General features: G+C 48.5%; 2 protein-coding genes across 2 annotated transcripts; one reads left to right on the top strand and one right to left on the bottom strand.

Moving 5' to 3' along the window:
* Nucleotides 1–666: 666 nt before the first annotated feature.
* LOC120842657 lies at nt 667–4,354 on the bottom strand. Its single transcript, XM_040213810.3, has 2 exons — nt 2,668–4,354; nt 667–763 (listed from the first exon to the last, which is right to left on the bottom strand). The coding sequence occupies exons 1-2, from the start codon at nt 4,344–4,346 to the stop codon at nt 667–669; spliced, it is 1,776 nt and encodes a 591-aa protein (XP_040069744.3). The 5' UTR covers nt 4,347–4,354.
* A 2,213-nt stretch (nt 4,355–6,567) lies between these two features.
* Nucleotides 6,568–11,347, top strand: LOC121836653. The gene is made up of 3 exons (XM_042291612.1): nt 6,568–6,595; nt 6,692–7,583; nt 11,305–11,347. The coding sequence occupies exons 1-3, from the start codon at nt 6,568–6,570 to the stop codon at nt 11,345–11,347; spliced, it is 963 nt and encodes a 320-aa protein (XP_042147546.1).
* Nucleotides 11,348–17,487: the final 6,140 nt, after the last annotated feature.

Raw genomic sequence — 17,487 nt, 5'->3', positions numbered from 1 at the left:
ACAAGTGTACATGCAAGTGGGATCTGTAGACAGGAGAAAATCATCCCAGTCGTGTGCAGCGGTAAGAGAATATAATTTGCTTGTATCTATAACACTAACAGACGTGCGACTCCCCTCATTGCTTTTCCCACCACCAGCAAAACTCTCTAAACGACAACCTACAAAATAGTGATCTGACAGCTTCTGGGTAATAACAAAGTATTTAATAACGACGTCCAGAGCCCTAAGGTTAGCACGGTTCACGCAGGAGACCACTAGTCGGCCATTTGAAGGCTCCTCCCGAGAAGGCAAGCTGATAGTGCTCTCAACCCCATACTCCGACAAAAGAGTTAATATTTGCATTTTTTAGTGTGTCAGAAACTTTGTACATTCTATGCTGCGTTGTGGCGCCGTTGAGGCCAATCCTGGCCCCATGAGCGAGGTTCAGGCTAAGCAGTTCAGCGAAATGTATGATCTTTTACAGAGCTTGAATGATCGTTCACTGGAGTTTAAACAGGGACAGTAAAGGCCGCTTACCAGTGTAAAGGAGATAAAGAAAAACCAGAAAGTTATGCAAGTACAGGTGACTGATATTAACAAAAGGTTGCCATGTCGTTCAAACTAAAACAACCCTTCTTAAAACAAAATAGCAAGAACACGGTATCGCCGGTCAAGCAGCTGATAGCATTACGGAATGAAAACATCGCTCTGCAGGAGCGGCTTGATGATATGGAGGACCGGTCTCGTCGTAACAACGTTATCTTTTACGTAATTGCTGATCTTGCTTCAGAAACGTGGGGTGACGCTGAGCGAAAGATAAATAGCCCGCTCTCTTAATGCTCTTTACTTTACATAAACGGAACACTTGGTGTAGAGCGCTCAAATAGGCAATGTGTTTTTGATGCATGAAATGTCGCCCCATCATCGTACAGTTTTCTTCTTTTAAAAGGAGCGGTTTTACCTTACCTTGCAAAGTGCAACTAAAAAAGGTAGGCGTGACTATCAGTGAGTTTTTTTTTTGCTACTCGCCTGGCTAGCACAAAATTAATAGAATTGGGCAAGTTCTAAGGAAGTACTTTTAAACTGAGGTTTCAACGAGAATTATCAAATTAATAACTGCTAAACGCACAACCCCCAAGACGAATGAATATGTGTGTGAACCTCATTCCCTCAAACCGAAAGAAATGTTAGCGTGCTTCCACGGAATTCATTTCCTCTTTCTCAGCCCTCTTGCCCCGCCTAGTTGTCCGAGAGGGGCGGGGCACCAGTGAATGTGGCAGTTGTTTTACTAACATCGAAGTCTGATTAAAAAACGCGGTGACTCGTGCTTCGAGACTGACTTATGTGATGCTGGTTTAGTTGTGCTAACTGAAACGTTATTTTCCTCTGAAGTTAATGTTTGCAATGATTTAATTCTAGTAAAAGTTTTAATATTTACGCAATTACCACGAGGAACGTTCTGGTGAGGCAGTTTTGATAGCCACTGTGCTTGAACGTAATTTTTTTATCAATATAAAATCTGATCTTGAATTATTATGGGTACGTCTTTCCATTGGACAGAAAAAGCTAGTATTAGGTTGTTGCTATCGTCCTCCAGCACAATCAAATACTTCTGTTGAGCAACTTTATGATGCAATTAACCTTGTTCGTGTTGGCTTTCCAAACTTACCCCTTTTCTATTATGGGTGACTTTAATTATCCCAGCACCATCTGGTCTGATTTAAGCTCGTCATAGAAACACCCCTTAACTGAATGTAACCAGTTTTTAGATCTATTCATAATGGAACAGCGCGAATTATTGCAAGGACAGGAGAAGGAACTGGACAGGACGAGCGCTGACTAACAACTGAAAGGTTTATTCTCAGGAAACCACGAAGAAAAACACATAACACGACTCTCTAATCACGATGGAAGTGCACATGCGCCTCACAAAATTGGGTGCTATCAGTTACACAATGTTACATGCGTCATCCCCGATCTAAAAATTCGACCTCATTGTCCAGCAAAATCAAGGAAGCCTGACTCACGCAGGCTGACCCCTCCTTCTTTATTCTATGAGCTTCAACAATCTCTCGAGCTTTTTGGTCTCGGTGTTTATACAAAACAACGGCTTTTTCCAGTAACGGGGTGCAGGCGCAGTCCCTGCAGTGTAACGCCAAGTGGGAGCTTGCCGTACCTGTTAAAGAACTACGGTGTTCCCGCAGGCGAATGTTGAGGCACCGCCCCGTTTGTCCGATGTATACCTTCCCGCAGGTGAAGGGTATCTTGTATACTACACCCAAGGTGCATGGCACGAACTCAATGCGGTGTTTTATGCCGCACGGGCTCTCCCCCTGTTTCTCTACCTTGTTAACCCGCTTTTCCACTGCAGAGCAAATACTGCTTAGCTTGTTACGTGCCGAGAACACAACATCTACCCCGAACTTCGAGGCTGCTCTCTTAAAGCCGTGTGACATGTGGTGCACATACGGGATGACTGTGACCTGCTTTTTTACTTTTGTGGCTACTTTTCCCCGCGCCTCACCCTTAATGTTTTTCACTGTTGCTTCCGCCGCCGAGGCGATAACCGATTCCGGGAAACCGGCGTCTTCTAGTCTACCTACCTGGGCGGCAAGGCTTTGTCCCACTCTGTGGTAGCAAGACTTTGTTACTGCGGACAGGATACATGATTTTGCAATGCCCCTTTTGACGAGCTTGGAATGCCCCGATCTAAAATCAAGGAGATTCTTGGTGGTCCTGGGATGATGCCACCAACAAACGTGGCTCTGGCTCACATCTACGCTCAGATCCAAAAACTGGATTGTCTGGTCTTTTGGGGTCTCAAAAGTGAACCTCAGGCCCAAACCCTGCTCCTTGAACGTTTTTAGCGCGAAATCAAGGGTCCGACTAAAGTTACCTTTGTCGACGAAAACTAAATAATCGTCGACATACCTAAAAATCTTTTTAGCGGGGGCCTTCAACAGACCGTCAAGTGCCCTGTCAACCTTTGCAAGGAAGATGTTACTCAGCACGGGTGCTACCCTGGACCCTATGCACACCCCAGACTTTTGCACATACACCTTGTCATGCCACCCGATAAAGGTAGCCCTCAAACAAAATGACAACACTTCTAGAAACCCTTCGACCGGAATCCCGCATTGGGACCTAAACGCAACTTCATCGTTGAGGTCAGTAATGCATTCTTTTACGCAACGCATGAGGTCATCGTGGGGCATAGAGTAATACAGATCTTCAACGTCTATGCTGAACGCTGTACAACCCACAGGGTTACTATCCGAGAGATAGGAAACAACGGCATTTGAGCTAGGTATCACGAAAGGGTCCTCGGCATTTAACGTGTCCAAGTGCTTTTTGAGGTACCCAGACACAACACGCAACCAGGTGCCACGCTCAGACACAATGGTGCGAAACGGAATTTCCGCCTTATGCGTCTTGGCCGCGAAGAAAACTTCCAAAGTGAGGTTCTTTTCCCTTTTTACCCCTGCACACACCTGCTTAAGGCTCAATCTTTCCAAAAGCTCCACGGCTCTTTCCTTAACCTTCGCTGGTCTTTCTAGGACCGCCTTGAAGTTCTTCTGCACAGCACAGGTCGCCTTCTCAGCGAACATGTCCTCCGGCATGATGACGAAGAAGCCTTCCTTATCGGACACAAGTGCGCGTAGCCCACTAGTAGCGAGAAAGTCAATAACAGGTTCTAAACTCCTACTCCTCGTAGGGAGCCCCTCTGACCTCAACAGCACATCAACGCATCCTGCGACACACCTTGGTTTGTCCTCTTCCGGAACCTGGCGAGACACCAACCTTGACAGGGCCAGCTTGTCCACTCGTTTCAGCGCCGGCTCAAAACAGAACTTCGGGCCCAACTTGAGGATCTGCCTGTGTTGCTCCGCGACTGGTCGGTCGCCGAGGACGAGTACTGTGCCTTCCTTGACGCGCTGCTTTTTCTTCGAAGGTAGATTGGGGCGTACCTGGTTCCATAGAAACTCGGTGAGCTGGATGGATGTCCTTGACCAGTCTTGGAACCGGTGGTTAGTTCCAGGCTGTTGAGGCTGGCGACTGCAAGCTATCCGTAGGCAGTCCCTGAAGAAACGAACCTGCTGCCACCACTCCGAGCGAAGGATGCGGCACATCCTTCTCGAGTGACCCGTCGCGGGGGCCATCCAACCAAAGATGGCCTGTAGCTCGGGAGGGCACAAGGATGCCCTGGTGTACCGCGACGCAACTCTGGCCTTGCACACGTAAACCGCAATCAGTGAAGACAGCACGTTGGGATTAGACAGAAGGTCGTTAGAACACTGAAAAGAGCCCCTTGTACTAGAAATTAGACTTAGTAAACAGGATAACTGGGCGAGTTGGTATGGATTCATAATGGAACAGCGCGAATTATTGCAAGGACAGGAGAAGGAACTGGACAGGACGAGCGCTGACTAACAACTGAAAGGTTTATTCTCAGGAAACCACAAAGAAAAACACATAACACGACTCTCTAATCATGATGGAAGTGCGCATGCGCCTCACAAAATTGGGTGCTATCAGTTACACAATGTTACATGCGTCATCCCCGATCTAAAAATTCGACCTCATTGTCCAGCAAAATCAAGGAAGCCTGACTCACGCAGGCTGACCCCTCCTTCTTTATTCTATGAGCTTCAACAATCTCTCGAGCTTTTTGGTCTCGGTGTTTATACAAAACAACGGCTTTTTCCAGTAACGGGGTGCAGGCGCAGTCCCTGCAGTGTAACGCCAAGTGGGAGCTTGCCGTACCTGTTAAAGAGCTACGGTGTTCCCGCAGGCGAATGTTGAGGCACCGCCCCGTTTGTCCGATGTATACCTTCCCGCAGGTGAAGGGTATCTTGTATACTACACCCAAGGTGCATGGCACGAACTCAATGCGGTGTTTTATGCCGCACGGGCTCTCCCCCTGTTTCTCTACCTTGTTAACCCGCTTTTCCACTGCAGAGCAAATACTGCTTAGCTTGTTACGTGCCGAGAACACAACATCTACCCCGAACTTCGAGGCTGCTCTCTTAAAGCCGTGTGACATGTGGTGCACATACGGGATGACTGTGACCTGCTTTTTTACTTTTGTGGCTACTTTTCCCCGCGCCTCACCCTTAATGTTTTTCACTGTTGCTTCCGCCGCCGAGGCGATAACCGATTCCGGGAAACCGGCGTCTTCTGGTCTACCTACCTGGGCGGCAAGGCTTTGTCCCACTCTGTGGTAGCAAGACTTTGTTACTGCGGACAGGAAACATGATTTTGCAATGCCCCTTTTGACGAGCTTGGAATGCCCCGATCTAAAATCAAGGAGATTCTTGGTGGTCCTGGGATGATGCCACCAACAAACGTGGCTCTGGCTCACATCTACGCTCAGATCCAAAAACTGGATTGTCTGGTCTTTTGGGGTCTCAAAAGTGAACCTCAGGCCCAAACCCTGCTCCTTGAACGTTTTTAGCGCGAAATCAAGGGTCCGACTAAAGTTACCTTTGTCGACGAAAACTAAATAATCGTCGACATACCTAAAAATCTTTTTAGCGGGGGCCTTCAACAGACCGTCAAGTGCCCTGTCAACCTTTGCAAGGAAGATGTTACTCAGCACGGGTGCTACCCTGGACCCTATGCACACCCCAGACTTTTGCACATACACCTTGTCATGCCACCCGATAAAGGTAGCCCTCAAATAAAATGACAACACTTCTAGAAACCCTTCGACCGGAATACCGCATTGGGACCTAAACGCAACTTCATCGTTGAGGTCAGTAATGCATTCTTTTACGCAACGCATGAGGTCATCGTGGGGCATAGAGTAATACAGATCTTCAACGTCTATGCTGAACGCTGTACAACCCACAGGGTTACTATCCGAGAGATAGGAAACAACGGCATTTGAGCTAGGTATCACGAAAGGGTCCTCGGCATTTAACGTGTCCAAGTGCTTTTTGAGGTACCCAGACACAACCCGCAACCAGGTGCCACGCTCAGACACAATGGTGCGAAACGGAATTTCCGCCTTATGCGTCTTGGCCGCGAAGAAAACTTCCAAAGTGAGGTTCTTTTCCCTTTTTACCCCTGCACACACCTGCTTAAGGCTCAATCTTTCCAAAAGCTCCACGGCTCTTTCCTTAACCTTCGCTGGTCTTTCTAGGACCGCCTTGAAGTTCTTCTGCACAGCACAGGTCGCCTTCTCAGCGAACATGTCCTCCGGCATGATGACGAAGAAGCCTTCCTTATCGGACACAAGTGCGCGTAGCCCACTAGTAGCGAGAAAGTCAATAACAGGTTCTAAACTCCTACTCCTCGTAGGGAGCCCCTCTGACCTCAACAGCACATCAACGCATCCTGCGACACACCTAGGTTTGTCCTCTTCCGGAACCTGGCGAGACACCAACCTTGACAGGGCCAGCTTGTCCACTCGTTTCAGCGCCGGCTCAAAACAGAACTTCGGGCCCAACTTGAGGATCTGCCTGTGTTGCTCCGCGACTGGTCGGTCGCCGAGGACGAGTACTGTGCCTTCCTTGACGCGCTGCTTTTTCTTCGAAGGTAGATTGGGGCGTACCTGGTTCCATAGAAACTCGGTGAGCTGGATGGATGTCCTTGACCAGTCTTGGAACCGGTGGTTAGTTCCAGGCTGTTGAGGCTGGCGACTGCAAGCTATCCGTAGGCAGTCCCTGAAGAAACGAACCTGCTGCCACCACTCCGAGCGAAGGTTAAGGAAAGAAGAACTTCAAGGCGGTCCTAGAAAGACCAGCGAAGGTTAAGGAAAGAGCCGTGGAGCTTTTGGAAAGATTGAGCCTTAAGCAGGTGTGTGCAGGGGTAAAAAGGGAAAAGAACCTCACTTTGGAAGTTTTCTTCGCGGCCAAGACGCATAAGGCGGAAATTCCGTTTCGCACCATTGTGTCTGAGCGTGGCACCTGGTTGCGTGTTGTGTCTGGGTACCTCAAAAAGCACTTGGACACGTTAAATGCCGAGGACCCTTTCGTGATACCTAGCTCAAATGCCGTTGTTTCCTATCTCTCGGATAGTAACCCTGTGGGTTGTACAGCGTTCAGCATAGACGTTGAAGATCTGTATTACTCTATGCCCCACGATGACCTCATGCGTTGCGTAAAAGAATGCATTACTGACCTCAACGATGAAGTTGCGTTTAGGTCCCAATGCGGGATTCCGGTCGAAGGGTTTCTAGAAGTGTTGTCATTTTATTTGAGGGCTACCTTTATCGGGTGGCATGACAAGGTGTATGTGCAAAAGTCTGGGGTGTGCATAGGGTCCAGGGTAGCACCCGTGCTGAGTAACATCTTCCTTGCAAAGGTTGACAGGGCACTTGACGGTCTGTTGAAGGCCCCCGCTAAAAAGATTTTTAGGTATGTCGACGATTATTTAGTTTTCGTCGACAAAGGTAACTTTAGTCGGACCCTTGATTTCGCGCTAAAAACGTTCAAGGAGCAGGGTTTGGGCCTGAGGTTCACTTTTGAGACCCCAAAAGACCAGACAATCCAGTTTTTGGATCTGAGCGTAGATGTGAGCCAGAGCCACGTTTGTTGGTGGCATCATCCCAGGACCACCAAGAATCTCCTTGATTTTAGATCGGGGCATTCCAAGCTCGTCAAAAGGGGCATTGCAAAATCATGTATCCTGTCCGCAGTAACAAAGTCTTGCTACCACAGAGTGGGACAAAGCCTTGCCGCCCAGGTAGGTAGACTAGAAGACGCCGGTTTCCCGGAATCGGTTATCGCCTCGGCGGCGGAAGCAACAGTGAAAAACATTAAGGGTGAGGCGCGGGGAAAAGTAGCCACAAAAGTAAAAAAGCAGGTCACAGTCATCCCGTATGTGCACCACATGTCACACGGCTTTAAGAGAGCAGCCTCGAAGTTCGGGGTAGATGTTGTGTTCTCGGCACGTAACAAGCTAAGCAGTATTTGCTCTGCAGTGGAAAAGCGGGTTAACAAGGTAGAGAAACAGGGGGAGAGCCCGTGCGGCATAAAACACCGCATTGAGTTCGTGCCATGCACCTTGGGTGTAGTATACAAGATACCCTTCACCTGCGGGAAGGTATACATCGGACAAACGGGGCGGTGCCTCAACATTCGCCTGCGGGAACACCGTAGCTCTTTAACAGGTACGGCAATCTCCCACTTGGCGTTACACTGCAGGGACTGCGCCTGCACCCCGTTACTGGAAAAAGCCGTTGTTTTGTATAAACACCGAGACCAAAAAGCTCGAGAGATTGTTGAAGCTCATAGAATAAAGAAGGAGGGGTCAGCCTGCGTGAGTCAGGCTTCCTTGATTTTGCTGGACAATGAGGTCGAATTTTTAGATCGGGGATGACGCATGTAACATTGTGTAACTGATAGCACCCAATTTTGTGAGGCGCATGCGCACTTCCATCGTGATTAGAGAGTCGTGTTATGTGTTTTTCTTCGTGGTTTCCTGAGAATAAACCTTTCAGTTGTTAGTCAGCGCTCGTCCTGTCCAGCTCCTTCTCCTGTCCTTGCAATAATTCGCGCTGTTCCATTATGAATCCATACCAACTCGCCCAGTTATCCTGTTTTAGATCTATGTTCTAATATTAACCTTTCACAAATTGTAAGATTTCTAACAAGGACAACACACTCTTTTAGGCGAACTTGCTCGATTTGATACTGACACACCTGACTTAATTTCTGACATTTAATACCTTCCAGATCTTACTGATCACTCCTTACTTCATTTTTTTTGTTACTCCTGCGTGCCGTAATACAAAACAGGCCAAGCAAATCAGGGATTACAAAAGGGCCAACTATGCAGCGATTAATAGAGGTGTATGTTGTTTTTAGATGCCTTCTTGGCAGCGTTTTGCGAGCGTTCCGTTCAAACCAAATGGGATTCATATAAGAGCAAACCCATTTCTTTTTTTAATGAGCAACTTCCATTAAGCTCAATTATAACAAACATTCAGTCTCCATGGTTCACTACTCGACTACGAAGGCTCTCAAATAAAAAGAAACGCTTGTTCAGAAACACAAAGAGCATTGACTTGGAGGAATACTATAGTAACGTTATAATCTCGCAGCCAATGAATACAAAAAAGCAGTCGGGGAAACTTAATATTACTTTTTTAATGAGTGTCTCCCATCTATTTTATTGAGTAATCTTAAACAATTTCGAAGTGTAATCAATTCCAGCGTTGAGCGTTTCCTTTCACTTAAAAATGAATCGGGTGAAATGATTCCCGTTACATTGTATTCGACTATTCTTAAAGGGAAACTGAAGCGGTTTTGTATTTGAGAAAAAAGACTTTAATGGCCTTCATTAGACCTCTAGGATCAGGAATAGCAAGGTTGTTTTTTAATTTGGTGCACGGAGGCTTGAGCAAATATTCTTTAAGGTACCGCCGAAGCCCCTCCTTCCCAGGACGTGACGTCACACTAGGAATTTTCGGAATTTCTGCTCTCGCGGATCTTCAGCGCCTGTCAAAGCTATGCACGCGCACTGTTGCTATTTTCAAAAAGGTTAGAAAGAGACGTCACGACTGCCGTCAGTGCGGAAAAATATACCTGGCAAGCTTGTCATTGCATGTGCTGCCTACACGAGCGACACGCGCTTGGCGGCCCAAAGATCCTAGTATGACGTCACGACTGGTCGGAGGTTTTTCGCGTTTTCTCGCTTTTAGTCGCATCCTCGGGGAAAACGAATGAGATATTCAGATTTATGGGATAAAAATACGCCAGAATTCACCTCTAACTCGTTTTTTTTTCAAAAAGTGTTTCAGCTTCCCTTTAATGACATGTTTTATAGTGTATTTCACAATGTTACTGATACATTTTGTCCATCATATCCTTCATATGACTTCTTCTCATCAATCCAATTGTCATTTATATGAATAGCATTAAAACATTTAGAATCAAGTAAACGATCATCGTCGTCTGGTGTTGACAATATCAATTCAAAGTTTTCAAAGAATACGAAAGAATATACGCCAATCATTTCGTCTAAACTGTATGAGCAACTCCTTTCACCAGGTCAGCTTCCAGACAGTGTTGTACGGAACGGCGTTCCAAGGAACGGCGTTCCTGGAACGCGTTCCTTTTAGAAGGAACGAAGGAACGCCGCCGTTTCATTTTTTATCGCTGGAACTGGAACGCGAACTCGTTACATTCTTACTGGAACTGAAAAAGGAACGGCGTTCCTTTCTTTCGTCCAATGGGGTAATTTGTATTTCATTTCTAAGAGGCAAATTCTGAAAGTATAAAAACCATATCTTTACAAAAACCGTTAAATTTTCTCGTTAAATATTTGGTCACTTAGGGTTTATTTTGTGTAATCCTCGCTTGGTAACAGTCGGGTGCAGGAGAGCTAGCGGACATTTATTATTTTTGCAGTGCCTGAGGGTGCGGTACGGAACGCAAAACGTTTAGTCGAAGGAAAAGACACAGAAAGAGGAACGTTTCAAACTTAGCCACTTATTTTCTTCCACGAATACCCATACACCCAGAAATCTAAGGACTACGACAGCCATCACTAAACTTCCACAAACAGGCCTACAGTTAGAACAAAAGGACTGGTTACCTGACATCGAACGCACCCTTGTATCCCGAATATTGGTCACTTAAATGATTGTCATCGTCAATCGGGAAAAGAGAGAAACGACGCCCATGAGTGGATCAAACACTGAAATTATATATTTACAAGAAGGAAGATAGGAACGTGTCAGAGGCAAAACAATAGGCAAAGAATTAGCAATAAGAAAAGCAAAACACTGAAGGCAGTCAAAGTCACGTCGACACACTCATAGCCCGTTCCCGCTACAGTCCTTGCCTCAAGTTCAAGTCTTTCCCCGGTGCCTTGCGGAGCGTCGCCGCTTGATGTGATGATGCGGAAGCCGGTGTCTCGTACTCCCCCTGGAGTTGCTCGTAGCAGGCGTCGCCGTCCGTAGCGGCTGGTCCTCCCTCCGAGCTCTGGTGGTCGCCGTGCGTCGCGGCCCGACCCTGGCTTTCACCGCTGCTTCTCCTCTCGCGCCCGCCGTTCTCTTCTCGCGCTCGCCGTCCTCTGCTCGCGCTCGCCGTTCTCTTCTCGCGCTCACCGTTCTCTGCTCGCGCTCGCCGTTCTCTTCTCGCGCTCACCGTTCTCTGCTCGCGCTCACCGTTCTCTGCTCGCGCTCACCGTTCTCTGCTCGCGCTCGCCGTTCTCTTCTCGCGCTCACCGTTCTCTGCTCGCGCTCGCCGTTCTCTTCTCGCGCTCACCGTTCTCTGCTCGCGCTCACCGTTCTCTGCTCGCGCTCGCCGTTCTCTGGAACGCGCTCGTTCCCTTCCGCTTCTTTTCTTCTTCCACCCGTAATAATCGTCACAGGCACGTGACACACCCCGCTCACTTCGAGAACTTCACAACATGAAGTTTCTTCAGGAAGGCGACCTCCTCGATGGCTTGCTGTAGTGACCGCGGCACATTCACAAATACCACCACACTTGGTCCTTAGCACTCACGCACGTATGCCGTTTCCCCATCCCAAAAATTAGTATCGCCCAAATCACAAAAACAAACCGTGGTTACACTCTCGCGTCCCTAATTGCTTGTACAAATCACCTGGGCAACACACTCTTGTCCATACCTAATTCAACAACAAAAATGAAAAAAAAAAATCCTAATGGCCGGGTCTCATTAACCCTGTGTCCTGCCTTTACAACCAATTACCCCCGGACGGCTTCGCTCTCTAGACGACTTAAGAAGTCTGCTCCAACATTGTCTTTCCCCTTAATGTATTCGATGTGAAAGTCCTGTTCCTGCAATGATAAACTCCATCGCATTATGCGACTGTTGGAGTGCTTCGCTTTGTTCAAAAACTCCAAAGCTCGGTGATCCGTTTGTATGCGAAATTTTCTGCCATATAAGAACAACCTAAATCGCTCCACGGCCCAAACAATCGCCAGACACTCTTTCTCTACGGTGGCGTAATTCTTCTCCGATTTTCCCAGTGTTCTGCTTGCATATCCCACTGGATGCAGCAGTCCTTCACTTTCCTGGAGCAATACTGCGCCCAGGCATGCATCAGATGCATCCGTCCTCAAAACGAATTCTTTGTCGGGATCTGGCGCCAACAGGATAGGTGGTCTCGATAAGCAGTCCTTCAGTCTCTCGAACGACTCCTCCTGTGCTGACCCCCATTCAACTTGGTTTCGTTCTCCTTTCTTCGTGAGCTCCAGCAGGGGTGTAGCAAGATCCGCGTAGTTTGGGACGAAATCGCGGTAATAGCCGGTCAGCCCGAGAAATGACTTCACTTGACGTTTTGTCACCGGCCTTGGCGCATCTTGTATCCTTCCAAGGATCTCCGCGTGGGGTGCGACTCGTCCTCCACCCAACTCATGACCGAGGAAGGTCGTCTTTGTAAATGCGATCTCGCATTTCTTCGGCCGAGCCGTGATGTTAGCTTCTTGCAACCGATCAAAAACTGTCTGCAAAGTTTTCATGTGTTGCGTCCACGTATCCGAGGCGATGAGAATGTCATCGATGTAATGATGAGCCTCCGGAATTCCATGAAGCAACTTTCTCATCAGTCTGGTGAAGGTAGATGAGGCAGTCTTGAGCCCAAAAGGCATGAACTTGAACTGGTAAAGTCCGCTACTCGACGAGAACGCTGTCTTCTCCTTGGCCGAATCCTCCATCGGGATCTGCCAATATCCCTTCGCTAGATCCAGCTTAGAGAAAAACTTCTTGCGGCCCACCTTGGCGAAGGTGACGTCCGCCCTAGGAATCGGCTCTGCGTCATCCTTAAGCACGTCGTTTAACTTCCTGTAATCAACGCAAAACCTGTTAGAACCGTCTTTCTTTTTAACAATTACAACCGGCGCGTTATACGGTGACGTGCACCGTTCAATAACGCCCAGTCGGAGCATTTCCGAAATCTCCTTTTCGACTGTCTCTTGGACGGAAAATGGCAACGCATGTTGCCTTATCCGCACTGGTTCTTCGGTTGTCAATTTCAGGTCGCACGTGATCAAGTTAGTTTGACCTGGAAGATCTGAAAATATGTTCTTATACTGTTCGATCAACCTCCACACCTCATCTTTCTCATCATCATCCAAGTCATCGTTGACCGTGACCTCTTTCCAGTCATGTGCAGTCACGTTATCAGGCGTCGATGCCTTGTTGGCCTCTCCAGCAAGTGTAGCCTCGCCAAGTTCCTGCGTTGCCGCACTGCAGCTTGGCTGGCTCCGGTCGACCTCGACTCTTTCTTGGTATCTCTTGAGCATATTCACGTGGAACACCTTCTTGCGTCCTCCAACATCGAGCTCGTAGTCCACTTCGTTCTTTTTGCAGGATACTACAAATGGTCCTTTCCACTGCATTATTAACTTGTTGTGGTCGCTCGGTAGGAGAATGAGGGCCAAGTCCCCTTCTTTCAGTTGTCGGTTGACGCTCTTTTTGTCATAGTGCTCCTTGTACTTGATCTTGGCCTCTTCCAAGAAGCGGTGAGCCAACTCACATGTTCTTTGTAGTCTCTCTCTTAGCTCGAGTACGTGACCGTAGGACGTCCTCACGTCGTCTTCGAGCGTCTCGTTGGACCAGATCTCCTTAAGGATGGCCAAAGGTCCCCGAACTCTTCGGCCGTATAGTAGGTCAAATGGTGAAAACTTCAGGCTTGCCTGTGGCACTTCCCTGTAGGCGAACAGTAGTGCCGGGAGGTACCTGTCCCAGTCCTTGGGCCTTTCTTGACACATTCTTCTAATCATCTGTTTGATGGTTCCATTAAATCTTTCCACCAACCCGTTCCCCATCGGATGGTAGGGTGTAGTCATGAGATGCTTCATGGACAGCAGCCGGCTTACCTCTTTCATGAGGTCCGACGTGAAGCAGGAACCTCTATCGCTAAGAACCTCATTCGGGATTCCATACGTAGAGAACATTTCCACCAAGGCTTCTGCCACTTTCTCCGTGCCGATGCTTCTTAATGGAATAGCATCCGGGTACCTTGTGGCGACGTCCACCATGGTCAGAATATATCGGTTGCCCGAACTCGCCGTTGGGTTGATCGGCCCGATGATGTCGATCGACACCCTCTAGAATGGCGTCTCGATGGCAGGCATTGTCCCAAGAGGCGCTTTGCCTACTCTGCCTTTCGGCACCGTGCGCTGGCATACATCGCAGGAACGCACGTACCTCTTGATGTCACTCTGCATGCCCGGCCAAAAGAACTCTTCAGCCGTTAGCGCGAGCGTGTTCTTCATGCCTTGGTGGCCTGACATGATACCGTCGTGTGCCATTGCCATGACAGTTGGTCGAAATGTTGCTGGGAGAGCCAGCTGCTCTATACTCCTCCCGGTGGAAAATATACAGCTCCGAAAAAGCAGGCTGTTCTTTATCACCATTTCATACTTCGTACGACACTTGTGTTTCTTTACCACCTTTCCGACCTTGTCGAAACATTTCCTTAAGGACGCATCGTTCCTCTGTTCTGTCGAAAGCTCCTCGACTGTCGTTTCGAGAATCGGTACCTGTGGCACATTCAGTGGAGGTTCCGATTTGTTCCCGCTCTTATTCTTCCTCGACTCTCCCACTCCCGCGGTACTTGAAGGCGAAGTTATCAGTCCCAAGTCCGTGTTTTCCGAGTCGTACGGAGAGGCCTCTTTGCGGTCCTTCCTCTCTGGTACCTCGGCTCTCATGTCCAGCTGGTGGCCAACTCCCTGGACAGTAGGTGTCTTCATCTCGTCACTTCGTTGTTGATCGGAATCCCAATATGGGTTCGGATCGTTGGGATCTCTCACTTGTGGAACGTTGCCAAGCACTAAGTCGTATAGGGGATCGTCAATGCACTTCGCCACGACTTTTCCTGCCAGAAAGGGTGTGTTGATCACAATTTCCGCCTCAGGTAAGTATTTTACTGTTCGGTCCAGTAAATATACAGGACTACAGTTTCCAGTGTAGCACCCAACGGGCACTAAGTTCTTTCTTACGACTACTGTATTGCAGCCGGTGTCCCGAAGCACCGTAACTTTTCTCTCGCCAATGCGGCCTTCGACCACAGGCATATTCTCCACCAGAAACTTGGGTGGCCTCCCTACAGCTGCGTTAACCACTGGTATTTTGTCGCCGTTCTTTAACGTAAGGTAGGTCTCATCTGGTTCGCCTGCCGTTTCGTCGGAGGTTGTCCACAGGCAAGAAGCTTGTGGTTTATCACCAGCCCTCATAGTGCATTTGTCGGCCTTGTGTCCCATCCGGCCGCAGTGCCAACATGTCGATGGTTTGTATTGTTGATTGCGACCATTGCAGTTCTCGGCTTTGTGTCCTACCTTATTGCATAAAAAGCATCGGAGGATCCTCCGTGTGTCCTCTCTGAGTGCTTTAGGGACTGTACTTGCACTGGTTTTCGGGTCTTGTCCCTCTACCTTCGCTTTTAAAACGCTCGGCTGAGTCTGTGCTTCCAGAAAGACGTCGGCTTTTTCAGCCAAATCATCTAGGGTCAAGCAGCCTCTTTCTTTGAGAAAGACCATCAACTTACTAGCGCAAGTCGTCATGAACTGCTCCATTAGCATTCTGTCCCGGAGCGCCTCGAAAGTCTTCTCGACTCCTGCCACTTCGATCCACCTATCGAAATACCCCGTCAACCTGGCTGCGAACTGTTTTCTTGTTTCCCCATCTCCGGGCTTCGCCTCACGAAATCTTTCGCGATAACCTTCTTTTGTATACCGGAATCTTTGAAGCAGCGCCAGTTTCATCTTTGTATAATCCATCGCATCCGCAGGGGTCATGCGACCGACCACCGTCAGGGCTTCTCCTGTGAGACAAAGACTTAAAGTGGTTGCCCACTTGTCTTGTGGCCATCCGAGGCCTGTGGCCGTACGCTCAAACCTCTGCAAATACGCGTCAAGGTCGTCGCGCGTCTCATTATACTGCGGTATTAGTTTGTGTGGACTGGCGCTATGACTTGGTCTAGTCGAACCGCGTTCTCCTCCTTCCCCCCGCGCTTCGCGATTTCCTCTTTCCTGGGCCGCGATTCTGAGTTGTAGAACTTCCCGCTCCTTATCCAGTGGGACACATTCCGCTTGACATGCGCGTTCTTGCGCCGCGTGCTCTTCTCTTGCCGCCTCCCGTGCCTGCAGCCTTTCCTCTCTTTGAATATTTTTCTCCCTCTCAACCCAGACCTTCAGCTCCTCTCCAGTGTATCCTAGTTCCCTCCCAGCCGCCATCAATTTATCAATCTCTACAACCCCGGACCCAGTCATGGTCGCGAACTCTCTCCTCCGGACCAACGAGATCAGGCTAGTGGATTAATGGAATCCTGGCAGGCTCGCCAAATTGTCATCGTCAATCGGGAAAAGAGAGAAACGACGCCCATGAGTGGATCAAACACTGAAATTATATATTTACAAGAAGGAAGATAGGAACGTGTCAGAGGCAAAACAATAGGCAAAGAATTAGCAATAAGAAAAGCAAAACACTGAAGGCAGTCAAAGTCACGTCGACACACTCATAGCCCGTTCCCGCTACAGTCCTTGCCTCAAGTTCAAGTCTTTCCCCGGTGCCTTGCGGAGCGTCGCCGCTTGATGTGATGATGCGGAAGCCGGTGTCTCGTACTCCCCCTGGAGTTGCTCGTAGCAGGCGTCGCCGTCCGTAGCGGCTGGTCCTCCCTCCGAGCTCTGGTGGTCGCCGTGCGTCGCGGCCCCACCCTGGCTTTCACCGCTGCTTCTCCTCTCGCGCCCGCCGTTCTCTTCTCGCGCTCGCCGTCCTCTGCTCGCGCTCGCCGTTCTCTTCTCGCGCTCACCGTTCTCTGCTCGCGCTCGCCGTTCTCTGGAACGCGCTGGTTCCCTTCCGCTTCTTTTCTTCTTCCACCCGTAATAATCGTCACAGGCACGTGACAATGATACAAACAATTAATCTTCATTTCTCCCCTTGTCCCCAGCCTTCAAACAGAACAACGAATCTACACCCCACGAAGAAGGACGTATTTTTGAAGACTGACCTTCAAAAGCCGTACCCTCTTTACTTGCTCGTCTTGCGGACGTCAACATCGAGAAGCAACCGTCGTTAAGTTCCAACACGGTGCTTTGTTAGATTGGAACGTGTGAGGTTGTTGTAAAAAGCTCGTGCAATGTGCGGTAACACTAAATTTGGCTCGTCTGAATCGCCCATCCTAAACAGGAATATGGTAAAACGCTGAGATTTTTAAAGGTGATTATATCAACAAAACGATTCCTGCTGTCGTGTGTCCTCTTCCCCTGTTGCCCTGCCATAACTGCAGTCAAATTCGTATGTTGCCATTTAATGTGATAGATTAAAAAAAAACTTTGCTTGATCTAACTAATTATGGTAATTAGAAAAATGCGAATGTAACGTATATGTCACAATACGTTCCATTTTTTTAACTGTAACGGGAACGAGTTCCTTTCTCACAGATGGAACTTGTAACGGGAACGCGTTCCAAAAATCAGAAGGAACGAGGAACGACCTTTCGTTCCTTTTTTTTTTTCGAGGAACGTGTACAGCACTGCTTCCAGATGACTGGAAAACTGGAAGAGTGATTACACTACACAAGAGTGG

This window comes from Ixodes scapularis, unplaced genomic scaffold (assembly GCF_016920785.2).
Source record: "Ixodes scapularis isolate PalLabHiFi unplaced genomic scaffold, ASM1692078v2 PGA_scaffold2__306_contigs__length_199485367, whole genome shotgun sequence".
In the NCBI taxonomy this organism is placed as follows: domain Eukaryota; kingdom Metazoa; phylum Arthropoda; class Arachnida; order Ixodida; family Ixodidae; genus Ixodes; species Ixodes scapularis.
This window is presented reverse-complemented; position numbering and strand designations above follow the sequence as displayed.